The sequence below is a fragment of the Chelonia mydas genome, chromosome 14, assembly GCF_015237465.2.
Source record: "Chelonia mydas isolate rCheMyd1 chromosome 14, rCheMyd1.pri.v2, whole genome shotgun sequence".
In the NCBI taxonomy this organism is placed as follows: domain Eukaryota; kingdom Metazoa; phylum Chordata; order Testudines; family Cheloniidae; genus Chelonia; species Chelonia mydas.
Window position 1 is genome coordinate 10649999 of NC_051254.2, and position 18507 is coordinate 10668505.

General features: G+C 40.1%; 1 protein-coding gene across 3 annotated transcripts in view; it reads left to right on the plus strand.

Moving 5' to 3' along the window:
* MMD (monocyte to macrophage differentiation associated) overlaps positions 1-18507 on the plus strand; it is a 39123-nt gene that overhangs the window by 6509 nt on the left and 14107 nt on the right. For 2 of the 3 annotated variants that reach the window (XR_006285655.1, XM_037914110.2), the window contains exons 2-5: positions 10223-10304; positions 15339-15499; positions 16824-16898; positions 17702-17803. Coding sequence is in view for 2 of the 3 variants with exons in the window: in XM_037914110.2 (XP_037770038.1) it covers positions 10223-10304; positions 15339-15499; positions 16824-16898; positions 17702-17803 (420 nt within the window). In the remaining variant the exon portion in view is untranslated. Of the gene's footprint in view, positions 1-8081; positions 8119-10222; positions 10305-15338; positions 15500-16823; positions 16899-17701; positions 17804-18507 lie in introns of those variants that run through there. The other variant, XM_007055122.4, reaches the window with a different exon arrangement.

Genomic DNA, 18507 nt, shown 5'->3' on the forward strand with positions numbered 1-18507 from the left:
GTAAGGTGAAAATCGCCTATAGTCAAAATTACCCTTGAAAATCCCTTAAATCGCCCATAAAGTACAGTGTACACTCCATCACGTTAAGATTGGGATCAGCCTCCATAGTGCTACATATCCGTGAGAACATAAGCCTTGTGTATGTGGCCTTGAAACAGCGAATCACGCCTTGGTTGAGAGGATGGAGGTGGTATTGGTGGGGGGGAGCAAGACGACTTCAACGTCATCCTGCGCAAACTGGAGTGCCGCAGGGTGGCCAGGACCATTGTCTATGACCAGCAACACTTCAAAGTCCAGTCCTTTCTCTCCGAGGTACCACTTGGCCTCCGGAATGAAACACATGGGGAGCCAATCCAGAAATAATGCTGCTGTCACCCAAGCCTTTTTATTTGGTTGCCAGAACACAGGCAGGAGATTTTTTGTTCTTGCCTTTTAGGGAACGGGGATTTGCAGCCCTGTCAAGCAAGCCCGGCTTCATTAAATGCTGAGCCGCATTGCCACAAAACAACACAGTCACATGGTCTTTAGCTGCTTTGAAGCCAGGGGCTTGTCTTTCTGATTTTGAAGTGTAAGTGCGGTTGGGCATTTTTTTCCAGACAAGCCCAGTCTCGTCAACATTAAAAACTTGTTCTGCAAGATAGCCCTTTTCTTCTGTGATTTTCTTTAATTGTTTGGGGTAGGCTTTTGCTGGCTCTTCGCTGGCAGATGCAGCTTCACCAGTAGTCTGCACGTTTTTGAGGTTGAAGCGGTTCCTAAAACTGTTAAGCCAACCTTGGCTGGCTTGAATTCCTTCTCCTCAGAAGGCTCTCCCTCTTCGGCGGGAGGTTTGAACAGCACGTAGAGGCTAGGAGCCTTTTCTCTCAATTTGTTGCCATCGACAGGCACACTTTTACGGTTCATGTCTTCCAGCCATAAGTTTAAAGCCTTTTCAATCTTCACTAAAATCTTATCATGCACCTGGCTCGTCACCTTAGCAGTTATTGGAGCACTTGATGCCACGGCTTGACGAATTTCTCTCTCTCGAATCTTGATGGCATGGATGCTAGATTCATTGCGGCCATATTTACATGCCACATTGGAGACTGACATGCCATCTCTCAATAAGTCCAACACAGCCAGTTTTTCCTCCAGCATTGGAACAGATCGCTGTTTCTTCGGTTGAGCACCAGATGAGGTAGTTGGCTTGTGTTTAGGGGCCATGTTGTACGAAAAATACATACAGTATCTTTAAACTCTAGAATCACACTCAGCGTGGCAAGATGCTCACGCTATGAGGGGCACGCGGGAACCGAGACTGACTGAGGGAACAGCAGATTCACGTCTCCCATCTCACGCTCACTCTGGGGCATAGGCTTATTGAGTGGAATAGTGGGCGGAATCGCCCACACTATTTACAGCTATCTTGTTCTCTGTCTTTCTTTCTTTCTTTCTTTCTTTTTTTCCGAGCACATATAGTTGAATTCGCGTAAGTGAAATAAGTGTATGATGCGACTCACCTGTACAATTTTTAAATGTACTGATGGTGCCTGACCCCAATGTAGCAGGACCAATCTATTGACTTATTAATTTACTCATGCTAGGAGAGGTAGTGGTACAACAAAAAGAGGTAGTGATCTGCTTTTCATTCCCCGCTAGAGATAGGCAGAGGGTAGGGGACCTGTGGAGCAGTTTGTTTAGGTACAAACAGATGTCCTTTGAATCGTCCTGAGAGACCTTGATGGAACATTCATGGAGGCATTCTGCAAACCTCTTCTGCAGGTTTCTAGGTTTCTATTTCTTCCTCTGTGGTAGGACACATTCCCACTCCACTCTGCGATCACTTTAGCAGGCATCGTTGGACAGCTAGCAGCATATAGGCCCTGGTGGTTTTGGGTCACCATCCGCAGCTGTGCTCTGTGCCTGTTGTTATCCTCGGGAGAGAGTTCAGCTAAAGTCACCACTGCCTGTGGAAAACAGTGGCCGTATTTACTGCCATTGTCCTATACTTTGTATTGTTTCATGCAACCAAACAATTCCCTCCTCATTTCTCTTCCCCCTGCCTCTGGCAGGCCACACTCACGCTGGCTGGAATTGGAGGGTGGGGCTGTGCCCAAGCATGCTGAAGTGTCAATAAGTGTGTCTTGTTTAAAACATTAGGGCAGCAATGGAAGGGAGTTCTGAAACTAAACGTAAACTTTCCGTTTTGACTATACTTACAATGATACCTCTGTGTGTGTTAGCTGTAGCTGCTGCCATTGTGGCCTTCAGGGGTCCCCCTCCCGACCTGTGAAGTGCTTGAGCTAGATAAGGAAGAGAAAGAAGAGACTCTATGGAGAAGGAAAGAGTGGACAGGAGAAAGGCCCATCAGGAAAAGGAGAGGCAGATGCACCAGGGCATAGTGAGGCTTCTTCAGCACAAAACACAGATGCTGCAAACTCTGGTGGACCTGCAGGATCAACCAGCCTGGACTTGCCTCTCTTTTCAGTGAAGGGGAGGTGCTAAAATGGAGTTCTCGTACACCCCCCTGCTCTCCAGTGTTCCACATGGCATTAAGGCTGCATCCCTACCCCTGCCACTCCACACTGGGAGACAGTAAGGACAACCACAGCTTCACATCCTGACCTGTGGGAGTCATGATTATTGTCTGTGTAGCTGAAATGGAGATGAACGTTCTTTATCTGTGTTTAATTTTTTGTTCCTTTTAATTTATTTTAAAAAAAATGTTTGTGGGTTTTTTTAATTGCATATAATTTCTATGCACTGGCTTTGGTACCCAATAAAATCTATTTTTGAGAACATAGTGTATCTTTTATTAATTCGCAACATAATGCTTAGCATAACGGAAAGCACCCACTATTTGTTATTGTACAGGGCAACAGAACTCATGGGATCAGTGACAAACACTGTCATTACAAATGTATAACAAGCACCACAAAATGGAACACTTGAATAACATCAGCCGCCACGGTGAATTTTCCAACTCCAAAATGATTTCCCATGTATCAGCAGCAATCCAACATTGCAGGCTTCTCCAGTGTGATTGCCATTCACTTCTCAGCTGTCCGTGCCCCTCTTATTCTGGTGTCCCTGTGCTGGAGGGCCGGGGTAAGCTCAGCGCACAGATCCAGGAATGTGGCCGTTCGACAACTTGAAAGTTCTGCGGCCACTGCTTGTCAGCCCAAACCTGCATTATGATTCAATTCTACCAGTGAAGACTTGTTTCTCAGGTCCAGAAGCCACACTCAGTCATCTGTAGCTGTTTCAGGAACACCACCAGCAACCTTGAATTGGTTTTTGCTAAGTCCCACAGCAGGCTGTCCTCCATGAAATTATCACGTTGCTCGCAGCTATGGTTCTTTTTGTGGCTCTGCAAACACTAGAGGATAGTGCATTCTGTGTTTGCAACACTCATGACAGTCGTGCAGAGCTGTGCAGACTCCCTGCTTCTGTCAGAGATGGTGGACTGTGACTGGTACTGCATGGGTTTGTGGGATTTTTACAAAAGGCACAAATGTTATGGGATAGAAATGGCATAATGGGATGGAGAAAGTTGCATGATCAGAACTTGACCCTTCACTCCCAGACCCCCTTACGTGACTCATTTCTGCCCCACCATGCAGTGCCTGAATTTCCCAAAAGAGGCTGCACAATAGTTTGTAGCACACTGGGGATATCTGCCCATGGTGCACAACATTGTGTATCAACACAAGCGCTCCTGGTGAGTATGTGCAGTGCCGGTGCAAGGAACTCAGTAGGGACGTGCACAAGCCATATCTTAACTGCGGTGGCTTTACATTGGCATAACTTGCGTGAACCAAAGTTTTGTAGCATAGACATGTCCTCGGTGTATATGACTTCTGTGCTCTGCAGTAACTAGGCCCCCTGGGGTCTAGTTAACAAAACAACCTTAACACTAATGATACCCCTTTATGTGTGTGTGTCTAGGCAGAGCCCCAGTGCCCTATACTGGAAACTGTTTGTTTTACAGTCTTATCTATATTGGCTCTAATAATGAAAGAACTAATATAAGAACCATATATCTTTACTGTTCAAGAGTCTTACACTGGAAAACATTTACTGGATTGTCTCTTGGTGTAACAGATAACTAAAACTAACTGGGTTTTCTTGTAAGCTATTACTGTGCATTCCTTGGTGATTTTCATCTGCCTGGCATAGTCGTTATTTTTATTTTGAGGTTTTTATTTATATTTTGAAGTCTAATCGTTCAGCTTAAGGCTATGCCTACACTGCACTTTTGTCAGTAAAATGTTCGTGGCTCATTGGTGTGAAAAAAACCACACCCCGGACCAACAAAAGTTTTTCTGACGAAAAGCACCAGTGTGGAGAGCGCTATGTCGACGGGGGATGCTCTCCTGCCGACAAAGCTACCGCCCCTCGTTTGGGGGATGGGGGAGGAGTTATTTTGTTGGTAGCAGAGCTCTTTCTCCTGCCAACAAAGAGCGGTTACGCTGCGTACCTTATAGCGGCACTGCTGTAGCAGTAAGGTGCACAGTGTAGACGTAGCCTAAGAAAGTTTCTCCTAAGTATAAATTTGTAGATTCAAATCTCCCGACCCTGACTTTTTAACATACAACTTAGTCTGAATAAATGGCCCATTATCTCTAATATTGGGTTAGCAGGAAAACCAGTATCATTATCATCTTTGCAACATTCATGATTTTAGGTAACAAAAAGCAGCAGCATTCCCACAGGAGAAGCAGAGCAGTCTTGTGCATGAGGTTCCCAGCCCCAACTGGCTTAAGGAACAGGCATCTCAAGGTCACCTTGAACATGGCATATTGGGTCAGGAAATCAGTTCTTCTATCTGTCTCAGTGCTACAGTATAGGTTTAACTTTTACGTACAGGAATAGTTGTCTGAGCTTGTCTTTCACAGTAGATGTCAAAACCACATATTCGTTTTTGAGGAGTATCAGAGTAACAGCCGTGTTAGTCTGTATTCGCAAAAAGAAAAGGAGTACTTGTGGCACCTTAGAGACTAACCAATTTATTTGAGCATAAGCTTTCGTGAGCTACAGCTCACTTCATCGGATGCATTTCCACAGTATGCATCCGATGAAGTGAGCTGTAGCTCACGAAAGCTTATGCTCAAATAAATTGGTAGTCTCTAAGGTGCCACAAGTACTCCTTTTCTTTTTGAGGAGTATGTAATCTTTAAAAGTAATCTTTTCTCTCTTTAGCCCAGTTTCTTCCTACACTGAACCAGAATAAATAGCCGAACTTTCTCAACACATAATGAAACTTGTGACAAGGCAATAAACTCACAGTTCAAGGTTGGATAATTATGAGCACTTCCCGGGGGCGCAAAAAAAAAAAAAAGAAAGCCATATGTATCACAGTAAAATTGCTGCAGAGCAAGACCTGTCTTGCATGACCACTTAAGGGACCAACAAACTAGTTGTTTAAGAAATGCAGTTATCAATGTGGAGCATATCTGTACTTTGTACAGTTGTAAATGCTTGTGGATACAAGACAGATGGTTGCCCAATAAGTAAGTGACCACATGTCACTGCACTTTGATGGGAGTTGGAGGATATTCTTGTCATGAAGGGAAGTGGCTGACCTGCATATGTTATAAAAACATTAGATCTAGATACTAGATAAAAAAAACGAGACTTTCCCATTAATTCCTTCTTAATTATACAAAATTATTATTATTATTATTAAACAAAATTATACTAGCTGCTGTACTTGCCTAGTGCTCCTTATTTCACCATTTTCTTCAAATTAGCTTTACACTAACATTTGGTTTGTGTGTTTCTTGGAGTATTTTTTATTATGTTTGATAAGTGTAAAGAAACACTTGTAAATGTTGGTCTTCTGGGAAATCTAGAATGGGAGTCAGCGTGACCTAGTAATTATTGTGGTGTCACTGAGGTATGATCCTTTTTTCACAAGGGAGGTATGAGGATGTGTGACACCTAAAAGATGATAGGTGATGATACAGTGCTTTGAAATCCTCCCATTAAAGGCACAATAGAAGTGCAAATTTTTAGAACCTTTCCCAGATCCAAAGGGGAGCTCTCATGTTTATTATCCTCAAACACCTTTGTTTCCCTTGATGTTTAAACAAAGCGTTTGTAGACAAACTAGGATCTCTGTCACTATATGGATGAACCCCTCCCTAAAAACACAATCCTGTGGGACAATCATCCGTGGTAGAAAAAGGGCAGGGCTCAGTTCACATTTAGTAGCTCAGTAATGCTGCTCTTCCAATAAGATTCTTGCTAACGTGCACTGAAATTCTCTACTGTGCTGTCAGTGTGTTAACCAAGTAGAAACCTTCAAACGAGCTTCTAGAATCTTGTCTAAAGAAACAGACTCAATTTTTGTGAAGATTTCCAAACTTGGAGGCCAGTTCTACAATAGGGCTTTTAGCCAGTGTAATTATGTTCGTTAAGGGTGTGATTCTTTACAACACATTCATACCAGCAGAAAGCATTAGTATAGATGCAGTTTATACCAGCAAAAAAGTTGTTTGCTGGTATAGCTGATTGCATTTGGGAAACTAGTTTAAGCTATACTGGCAAATGAACTCTTTTGCTGCTATAAGGTGTCTCCCCACTGGTATAAGCAATACCAGGCTAGTCTCCACTGGTGTATGATATACCAGCCAACTCTCTTGGAGAGTGGGGCCTTAGTGAAAGTCTGTATCTAACCCAGTTCTGTTAAAGTCATTTAAGTTCATCCAGTCCTTAGAGGATCTGGCAATGCAGTCTCCTGTGCAGATGATGATCTTTCTTTTCATTTAGATATAAAACTATAATTTAATTTAAACTTGTGCTGCAATAGGGTATCCCATTAACTATCTTAAACTTTCTCTTGTAAATCATGAATAGTTTGGTTGTTTTGAAGTAGTTAACATTCCAAATCTTGAAATACACAAAGCTTTAAAGTTTACTCTCAAGATATAATTATCCCTTTTATTTCTACGTATAATAAGGCCTCAAAGGTACCAGTGTGGTCCATGGAGAAATATTGTAAAATCATCCCAGATGTAATCAATGGGAAGATGTCTCCTGTGGTTTTGAATCCACTTAACTGTGCAGGAGTAATCTAATCGTGAACACTAGAATAACCTAACAGGTGCTTTATTTTTAACGATTTTCCCAACTTGGAAAGAAAACTGAGTGAACTGTTGGGCTACCTCTAGACGACTTTCAGATAATATTTAACCGTGGTTGACTAAATAAAGATAGGCACCTAGCATTAATTCCATTTTCCAAATGTCCTGGAAATCTGTTTACCTCTGATTACAGTCCTCCTGTTGTCTTAGAGACTAAGAACAGGTGTAAGTCTGCTAAATTCCTCATTGTTTTAGGATTTAGTGTGGTTGTGCAAATGGTAAACGTTCACTGCAATTAGGCATAAATATTCAGTATTCACTGGTGTGTGAATAATCATTACACTTTTGTCATGCCTCTGCTTTTTCTGAGTTCCCTGTAATTTAATGTAGAGATTGTATTTGTTAGTGGAACAGTTTAGAAGGGGAGTTTTATTTTGGTATCCTGCTCAATTTATCAGTCTTTGCAGGATTCCTTATTTATCAGTTTAGTTTACATGAATAAAAAACATTGGCACCCACAGTATCAATGTTAACTTGCTCTGATTGTCAGTTAGGAACGGATCAAAATATTTGTCACTATTTTCTGTTTCACAAATAGGACTCTATATTTGGTCAAAAGAATTCGCTTCCAAATGCCACAACTTCAGCTGCTTAAGATTGGCCTGGTCTGACGTCACAGGACACTAAGTGGATGGTATTAAAATAGGACTCTTTGTTTTTCTTGTTAGGTTTCTTAAAAGTTCTTGCAGTATAAACAGGACTTATGTTATAAAGCAGTTCTGAGCTCTGAACACACAAGCCCCTGTTGGGATGGGGGGCGGGGGGCCTGTGAATTCATGATTCTGTTCCCTAGTGGGTACCAGTGAAAATCTATGAGAAACCCATTTGGGTGTTGCTGGTTACTGGTACGAAATGATCTACTTGGAATAATTACTACTAACTATTATTATAATTTATTATTTGTATTACTGTAGTGCCTAGGGGACCTATACCAGAACCCCACTGTGCTAGGCATTGAACAAAAAGATGATCCCTGTCCCAAGGGACTTACAGTGTAAGTATAAGACAAGAGACGGATATAGACAGACAGGAGAGTAAGTTAGTATGACTTTCCTTCTTGGGCATTAAATTTCCCTATTTGTGTATAGCTTTAAAAAAAGGTTTTAAAATGATACAGGGAATATTTGCATATTGGTTCTGGTCTTGTTGTCCATGTCTGCAGTTTTATGTGACACAGGGCTTTCTAGGTTTGAGTAGCAGCCGTGTTAGCCTGTATTCACAAAAAGAAAAGGAGTACTAGTGGCACCTTAGAGACTAGCTGTTCTCAGAAGAATATAGCTTATGTTGGCAAGTTTTTCTAACATTCTCCTAAGTTTTCTCATTTGATTCTATTCACGAGCCTTTTGTGATTGACTCTTGGTTCAAGCAGAATTAAAATGCATTATTTATTTTAGATTTATACTCCCATCCACTTCAAAAGGACTACCTATTCTTGCTCTATGCAATCCTTGGGAATTCCTAAATATACAATAGAATATTTGCCACAACTTGTTGAAATGGTATCTAGATGTATGTTTGCATTCAGATCACAATGGTTTCAATGTCAGTCTTAAGCAGACAGAAGTTGATGTATAGTCTTAAAGGAAAAGTCTTTAGAAATGGGTTCATTGGCCTTATTAGGATGCCTATATAGAGATCTAGCTCTACAAAAATACAACTCATTCTTGGTATTCAAAACGCTGTGTACATTGTAATATAGATACAATTTTTGACTTTTAAAATAATGCCTATCGCTGTAGAGCTAGCAAAATATTATTTTAATTGCTTGGTGCTGAAACGTAGTGCAGCAAGGAAGGACAAGTTGAACATCTCCATTATCTAGACTGTCTAAAAAATGGTATAAATTGCCATGTTTTAGACACCAGTTGGGAATGATTTATTTTAGTGTCCTAATGACACATTTTGCTTAGAAGTTAGACTGGAAAAAATAAGGTGAAAAATTTTCATCAGAACTAGATGAACAGTAGTTCATGAACAGTGTGAACTTTGACATCCCCTTTGGCTCTCACTTTTCTGAAGCTACTTCTCAAGTAACATGCTTTTTGGGAAAAGTTGAGAGAGTTCAGCCCTGCTCCTCCTCCTCCTAATCTAATCTTAATTTGGAATAAACCCAATTTTCCTCCAGGATCTTCTGAATACTGTGGGTCCATATGGCCTGGGGAAGAGATTGTGGTGAAACCGTCATTCAAAAAAGAAAAAAAGTCTTAGCCCTGGTCTACACAGGGGGCGGGGGTGGTCGATCTAAGTGAGTAACGTAGCTGAAGTCGACGTACTTAGATCGATTTTACCGTGGTGTCTCCACCACGGCGAGTCGACTGTTGCTGCTTCCCTTTCCACTCTGCCCGCATCTCTTGTGGCGCTGGAGTACAGGAGTCGACAGGAGAGCGCTCGGGGGTCAATTTATCACGTCTAGACTAGACGAAATAAATCGATCCCTGCTGGATATATCGTTGCCCGCCGATCAGGCGGGTAGTGAAGACATACACTTAGACTTGGATGGCAGACCCAAAGTTTTGACCTTAGCTAAAACACTAGGTTAAAAGACTAGGCACACTCGAGGCAAATGCTGAGGCCCCTTACAGGAACAGAAACACCAGTATCTCAGCTGTCCTAATCCAAAGGGTTAGTCTCCTGTATCTACATAGAATTAGAGAAAACTGTTACAACTTTAGATAAAAGAAATCTTGGTTACAGGATTACTCCTATTTTAACATGTATTCCCTTGAGTCGTGGCCATTCCTCAGAGCCGCCACATCATGTGTATGTTTAAAGAAAACAGAAAAGAAACAGTAAATTTTTCCCATGGCTTGTTTAAATAAAAAGGTCTGATCTTGCATGCAACTACTACTAAATTAAGTGTTCCCCATGTGTAGGGGATTGGTCTTCTATAGACTGAGACACAGAAAAAAATTATTTAATGAGTTTCTTCATTAGGTCAGCTTTCAATTGTATATTCTACCTTCAAGATTGTTTTTCTTACAGATATTTTAAACATCACTTTGCTCATATTTTTAACATGTTAACAGATTTAAGTTAGGTGCTACTGTGTGTGGTAGTGTGTTAACTTTTCTAAAAGTATTCCATGATTATCTGAACAGGTTCATGAACCACCCAGCTCCAGCAAACAGCCGCTACAAACCCACTTGCTATGAACATGCTGCTAACTGTTATACACATGCAGTAAGTAAATTCATTATTTTACCAGTTCTTTCAGTGAAACCCTTTATGGTATTGGAACCCTAAGTTTATTTTTAGCTTTGAATTCCTCGATATATTATGTTTGCAACTTCTAAAATCAATCTTATGGTATACTACTACTAGAAAGTAGTAGTAAATACAAGTAGTGTTCATAAACATATGTTCTGGGAGCGCAGAAGGATCCAAGGAGTCATATTTTGGAAAAGTCCTGCAGGTTAAAGGTTTTGACCCATCTATTTTCATTCTGCCCAATCAAAGGATGACTAAAGCATCATGAAAATGGATCTCTAATAGCCTGATGATTGCTATAATCCTTTTAGATGGATTATTTTTCAGTACAGGAAGAACAAGGAAGATGTAACTGTTTAAAAACTTTTGAGCCTTTAAATACAAGGCTGTGTTTAGGATAGAAATAAAACTGAACAGCTTTGCGATGATAAATCTTCTCTTTTTCTAAATTGCTTAGAGAGTCTAGACATTTTTAGAGACACTAATAATTAAGGTGAGTGTAAACTCTAAACAATCATATATAAATATCCACATCTTACCCTGGACACAATACTTTGAGTGACTAGTTTATCCACCAAAAAATGCAATCTCGGGTCAACTAAAACTATTTATGAATTTGATACTAATTTGGCAAATAGTTTTGGCCCAAAAAAAAAAAAAAAGTTCAGGCAGGATTTACAAGGGAACTTCATTGCTGTTCAACCTGCAGGTGGTGGTGGAGCCCCCTTTAATCCTCTAGCCCAGTAGTTAGTACACTCACCTGGGATGTGGGAGGCCCAGGTTCAAATCCACACACTTTTTGATTTGGAGCAGGGACTTGAACTTGGATCTGCCACTTCCACAGGTGCGTGCACTAACTGTGAGATGCAGGGAGGGCAGCTAGTGGATGAATGTAGCAACACTCAGCACTGCTCTTTATGTAGCTGCAGGAATGGGAAAGAAACAGTGCAGATGAGTGAAGCTGGGAGACATTTACAGTTAAATTGCTATAAAGTAAACTCCATTTCATATGGGGTTGGAGGGGTCAGTCTGAAACTACCCAAAATACAAGGTTTTTTTATATCTGTGTAGAGAGCATGTGCTGTACTATAGTAAAGTAAAACTAACAAAGTGTAAACAACTTGTCTTTGCAACAATTTAAAAAGTCTCTTCCCACTTGCTTTCATATAAGGGGCTCTCTTCTTTCTGTATTTCAAAATATGAGTCATGGTCTATATGCCCCAATGCCGCATCATGCAGCAGGGAGCAAAGGACTGCAAGTATTCCCAGAAGGGAGCAGTGGAGAGCTTGCCAGCTCCTTGGAGGATGAGAGGGAGGATCCTCAAAGGTGTAGACTGTGAAAGAGCTAAAGGAGAGAGGGCCCTGTTTCCCTCTGTACTCCCTAACATTGGCTGGAGAGAAACAATGTACGGTGGGTGTGTAGACAATGTGGCATGGTCATTGATCATGCTGCGCTGCCAGTGGAGAAGTCATCTCTGAAAGCCATGTACAGGGGCAGGCAATCAAATCAAATGCCTCAAGATCTTCATTGTTGAAGCCGGGACTGCTGCATGCTTCCCTGTGAATACTTGGGTTCCACATGGTTCTACCTGCTTTACATAGTCTTTCCACTTGTCTCCATACACAGAGCAAGCATTGGGGTTTTGCACACTTTTGCCTCTCCCATGGAAACCTTATGCAAGAGAATAACTTTACAATATGTTGCCCTGGCCTGTGCAACAAAAAGGGTAGTAACTTAACACACAACTTGGCTTAACTTTGTGCATAAGCCAAAGTGATCTAACATAGCTACTGTATAAAGAGCAAAACGGTGCTACGTAAACAGTGTGAAATGTGGAAAGAGTTGAGGCAAAGTAGTGTCTATATACCACCCTAGTAAACTGAGAAAATTGACGGGAAGTTTACACTGTTCTGCTGTAGTTTGACAGCAGACAGAACGTTGATGTTGCAATACATAAGATTTCAGTGGTTGCCTTACGTATAAGTTGTGTGGGTTTCATTTTGTGCTGCAAGAAGCTTATTAGAATTGTGTGGAGGATGCAGTTATGTTTCACGAAGGATTTCAAGATTTTTTTTATTTGTTTGTTTTTAAATTTGGCTTCCTTCTAAATTTAAACAACAACTGAAAAATTTGAAGCTGTGAGAAAGAAACTTCTAAAAAAAAAATTGTTTCAGGTTAATCAAAATGTTTTGTTTCAACAACGTTTCGTTTTGATTGTGACGCTCTTATTTTGCATTCTAATATGAGATGGTACAAAATTTTAAAACTTGCAAATGGAAAGTTGGTTTCAGAACAAAAAAATCAAAATGTTTTATTCTGAAAATGTCCAGACAGAATGCTCTGACACTGTTAAACATTTTCTTCTGGTTTTCTTCCAAAAGGAAATTCCAGGGACATGACTGGATTTCACAGAGCGCCAAGATTTCAACAGCTCTGCATGTTCCAATGGCATATGATTCCATCAAAACTTCTCCAGTCAGCTTTAGGGATTATTATTTCTGCATCATTCATTCTGCTATGGGCCTTAATTAAAGTTGCTGTTATGTGTAGTAATAGCGAAGTGCTATTAACTTTCCCCAGTGTATTTGCCACCTTTCAGTTCCTTCCACAGGTATTCCTACCAGCAGTGACTGTGACTGTCTCATAACTGAATGAATGGGATTTTTCCAAGGGTCTAACAGAGGGTTAGGTACCTAAATCCCAGCCAGTTTCAATGGACATTCAGCTCCTCATTCAACAGGCTCATTTGAAAATCCCAGCCCATAAAAATAAGCTGCATAAGCTGTTAATGCATCTTAACTCCTTCCTGTCCTTTCCTTAACAGAGAGTCATTTTCTTTACTTTCTATCAGACCAGGTTCTTAAATTTATTCTAAAATATCTCAGTAAAATTGAAAGAACAAGGCAGCAATTCTGCTATATCTCCTCTAAAATACTCTGTCACTTCCCCGACCCCACCTTGCCTCTCCAAAGCTCACTGCTCACTTCCTCTAATTTAGCAAGTATGCTTTGGCTAAGGTGCTCAAAGTAATTGCTGATCTTGAACTAAGAAATGGAATACTTTCTAAATTGATTTACTTCAGTGCTGGATTTTATTTCAGTTGGGCTATTTATAAAGTGGTGGATTTGGCACACGGAATTAGCACCCTGGTACAGTCTCTCCTGTTTATATAGTTTTGCTTACACAACGAACGAAGTGTAAATTTCAGCAAATTTGAATACCAAGAATAGGACATTGTCTGGCAGTTTAGCACTGTTCCATTAGAATGTGATGACTCAGCATTTCTATGATTCTGTCAAAGTAGATCCATTCCCTGGGTCTGTTAGTAAATATCAACCCTAAAGGTACTGTCAGGGCTTTCCCCTTTTGAGAACTGATTCTGTGTGAAACAGATGTATCTGTTCTTGTTGCGTAATTTTTGAAGTTTTAAATTTCTAAAAGATCTGCTCCAGGAATTATTTGGGGGAAGTTGTATGGCCTGTATTATAGATGGTCCCCTCTGGCCTGGAAATCTTCATATCTATGAAAAGTTTGAGTGGAAAACTTGTATTGCTTATCACTGCTCTAAGACTAAAGCTATATCTTGCTGTTTAAAAGATGGATGAGAAGTCCATTTTTATATACATACCTCTTATTTTTATTAGAACCTATACTGTGTCAAGTGTAATTAGTGTAGTAGAAAATTTTGTTTCCCAGTAGGTAAGCAGACAGCAGAATTTCACTTCTGGTCTGACATAAACACCCTGGAAGTAATAAAACACCTTTTGTTTAGTTAATTGTTCTCAATTAACTTAATGGCATACAGGTAAGGCATGCTATTTTGCAAATGGACCACTTAGAAGAAAAGAGAAATGTAGACTGTGTAGTTCTTCCATAGCAGGAGTGGAATTTTTTATTTGGAGCTCAGAATAAAAGCCAGGAAAAAGGCAGAAATAAAATTACATTTGATAGCTTGCAGCTCTGCATTGATTTGTATCTGTATTCCTCCTTTAAAGGCATGAAGGAAGAGATGGTAAAACAAACTGATTTGCTTCATCCTGCTATAACTTGAAGTACGGTGGTCATTATAAAAGTTAAACACCACCTTGTCAAAAATATCTGGTATCTTAAATGCACTGCACTTAAATAATTACTCGTATAAAAGTTTACTTTTTAATGGTGACCACCAGTGCTTAAGGTGTTTTATGAGTAGTATACCTCTAGGCTCAAGTATTCTTTGGGTTTATGTGGATTCCATTAAATCTGAGGATGGAGGGAAAGGAGAAGACTAAGTTGCATTCAGTGTGAACTTCAAATTAAAAGGTAAACATGTCTCGTGCATTGCTCCATATGCTGTGGTACTAACTGTGTAGTACTCAACATATTTTTACAGCTATGCAGTTAGCTTACATATTCTAATCTTTGTAAAAGGGCCTTGAGGTCTGTGGATGGAAGGCAGAGGCATTATAGAAATGCAATTGTTGCATTCTTTGTGTGTTTTTAAGGATCCAGTACATGCATTTGTATTTTTGTCTCCTTTTTGAAACAGGCACCAGTTCTGTGCTTTTAAATTGGTTTGTGAACTCTGGTCTTCAAGTTACAAACTGTTTGTTTTTCAATCCACCGTGCAGACTTTTCTTGAATGATCTCTATTGTCTCCATGCTCAGAATTTCCATTTATGCTACAGGGAGTTTTGTATGTGGATAAAGTACAGTGTATCTACAGTATAGATCAAGGAAGAACTTTGCATCCTGTAATTCTGTTTTTCATGACAGAGTTTTTAAAAGGTGAATCATTGTCAAATTCCAGGATGCAGTGTTTATCATGAAAGACCTGTGTTTTCCCACTTCGGGCTGTACCCATGATTTCATTGGTTAAATTAATTTTTTTTCCCCCCAATAACACCTGAAAAATATATAGTCAGGACCAGTAGAATACTTCTTTTGGTTACAGGAATGGGTGGGTGATTCTACACAGTGGCTGGGGATAGAGAATAACATCAGTGTTCTTATTATTGTTTCCTTAGTTCCTCATTTTTCCAGCCATTGTGGGTAGTGCCCTCCTCCACCGGCTCTCTGATGATCGATGGGAAAAGATAACTGCATGGATGTATGGCATGGGCCTCTGTGCACTCTTCATTGTTTCAACAGTGTTTCACATAGTTTCCTGGAAAAAGAGTCACTTAAGGTATCCACAGAGCACTCACTTGCTGTAATGTTTTTCATGCTGCTTCTGAAGTGGTCAGATTCAATTACCCTGAGTAAGCAGACCAGGGAACACTTCCCCCTCTCCGCTCCCCCCCCCCCCACTTTTGCAGAGCATTGTGAGGGGTACCTTGTGTGCTGTGTAATAGATTCTCCAGGAAACCTTCATTCTGTCACTGCAGACCCTTTGTTTGCAAGGTTGGGTCACTAAAGTAACAGTATACTCTTCATTGGGAAGAATTACTCCATAGAAAACCAGATGCATTATTTAAATACACAGAATACTGCAGAAAGTGTTGCTTTTTGTCACATTTCTGTGTGCCTGCATTGCATATTCAAATATGAGTTGACTTCTATGAAGACAAAACTCAGTGTTTAATAGGACACTGAACCAAAAATAAATTGGTCTTCTGCTAATCTTACACCTACCATTATTTCTGATCACTTTCTATAGTCAGAACATAATGAATCACTCGATGTTCCTGATTATGTCTTTATTAAAATAATAGCATATACTGCCTTCCATCCCAAGACTCTGAATCACTTTAACTATATACGTACAGGACAGAGCAACACAACAAAACCACACAATTTATGCTGGCGTTAACTGTTGCAGTTAATGGATGTCATAAGCAACTCAACGTTATTCTGTAGAAGAAAATTGCTAGATTAAAAGTGAGGTGGATTTTATCTCAATAGAGAAATGTGATTGCTGGCTGGATGTTTCGCATTCTACATACATTGAGCTAGACACAGAACCTGCCAAGTGGCTTGCAATCTAATACACAGTTGACCAGATGAAGGTTCTATTTCAAAGTTAGTCTCTGATAGCCGAACTAGGGCTAGATTCTTGATCCTGCTATGATTCCTCTGAGGTCACAAAGCTGCCTTAAACAGCCTCTTTAAGGATTCCCCCTGCATAGTGCCTGTCCTTGGGTAGTGTAGCATGGTGCTGCTACACAAGCTCTATCTTGTCCGAGCATGGGGTCATGGCTGGGGAAAAGACAGGACAGGAGCACTGCTGTGCTCTATTGCCTGAGCCAACTGGCCCAACGCAGATCAGCCTGGAGGCTGCTGCAGGCTGAAGGCTTAGCCAGCCCTGAAATGAGGGAGCACAGAGCCAGACCTGAGCACTTGGTGCCTATTCTAGTGTCTCAAAGACCAAGAAGCTTTACTAGTGTACGTGAAAGCATTTAAAATTGGGAAACTTTCACGTTGAACACAAATCTTCTGCTTTTTCTTGACAGAGAGGAATCATGAAGTTTTTCCAAAACTTGTATTTTAGCAGCTTGTTTTTTCTTTGTTAGGACAATGGAGCATTGTTTTCACATGTGTGACAGAATGGTGATCTATGTCTTTATTGCAGCATCATATGCACCATGGTAAGAAATCAAATGTATATTTTCAAGGGATTAAAACTTCCTACACTGTATTATCAATATGATTCCCAAATAATTTTTTCAAAGGCTTTGGGAAGTAGTTGATTGACAACATTATTGAACTGGGAAATGAAATATGGCATAATCCCCCTGGGATTTAACTATGCTGCCTCCTCCCTCTTTTGTATTACAAGAAGAACAAACTGGTTTTGTCACTTTCTTTGTAATTTTGAATGAATTCTGAGCTACGTGACTAGAAATTATGGGCCATAACCTTCATTCCTGCTTATCCAAAATTCAAACTGACTTCAGTGTGACATCAGGTTATGTAAGGAATGTAACAGGGGCCCCTAATTTTTACCTTAAGTTTTAAAATTTGGACTGAAGAAGAAAGGGAGCTAGGTTACAGTGATACTCCTTTTGAATGAGCAATTGCTAAGTTATCCAAGTACTGCAGTTGTCTTTTTCACTATTCTACTGTCATAAGCCATATGCTATACTTCAACGTAGACTTGTTATTGAAAATACTCTTACCATCCCTTTTTAGTGATAATGTTAGAAAGGGATTTGGAAATAGAAAAAAGCGCGCTCTCTTCCTCACATCTGTCCCAACACACCTAGACACTACTTAGTTTAGGTTCTCAAATAAGTTTTCTTACCTCTCCAAGAAGTCCTAAGATTATTTCCCCTTCCTATGTTCTAAATAAAGTGTAGCCCATGTTTTAAAGTAAAGAAAAATCTTTATATGTCAGTAAGTTCCATTCAGTCATCACTTCTGTTGTCTATTGTAATCTTCACATTTTCAGGTTAAATCTTCGTGAGCTTGGACCTCTGGCATCTCATATGCGTTGGTTTATCTGGCTAATGGCAGCTGGAGGAACCATTTATGTATTTCTCTACCATGAAAAGTAAGAATTCTAATTTGCATTAAACTTTAAACTGCATTTGAACTTGCTGCTTTTTAAATACTCTTGTAATAAAATGTCAGCTTGTCTTGCATATTGACTTAAGAACTTCAAAATAGCAGAAATACATAAATAGAAGGATGCAAGCTTATGTCTTGTGAACCGATATTTGCACCCACTGTATCACATATAAATGTACAGTAACTTGTATAGCTCACATTTGGAACAAATTTATAAATGCTCTTATATGTCTTCTGTGGAAAACTAAGACACAGCCCAATAAGTACATAAATCTTGCTGGTGGAAAGTAGGCAAGGAGAGGACTAGTATCTTTATTGACTTCATTCAGTAGTTTGTCTTTACTGTCCTATTAAATCTGTTGATGGGAGTTTAGGGAAATGTCTGGATAATAAAGATGTCTTCATTGCTTCCATATTATACTATGCTAGTTAATTGATACAACATTCCTTATAGGATTACAGTGCAATATTAAGTTGCACATAGAGAGGTTACTAACCCAGGAAATTTCTACAGTGCCCCTGTTGACCTATTTGAAGAGGGCAGTCTATTTAGTTTACGCTACTGTTTTCTTGAGCCTGTGTGACAGCCTCTCATTGCATACCTCATTCCCAAGGAGCGAGCGACTAATCTTCGTAAGTCTTTCCCCACCTAGTAAGAAAGAAGGGCTGAAACCATATGCATTGACC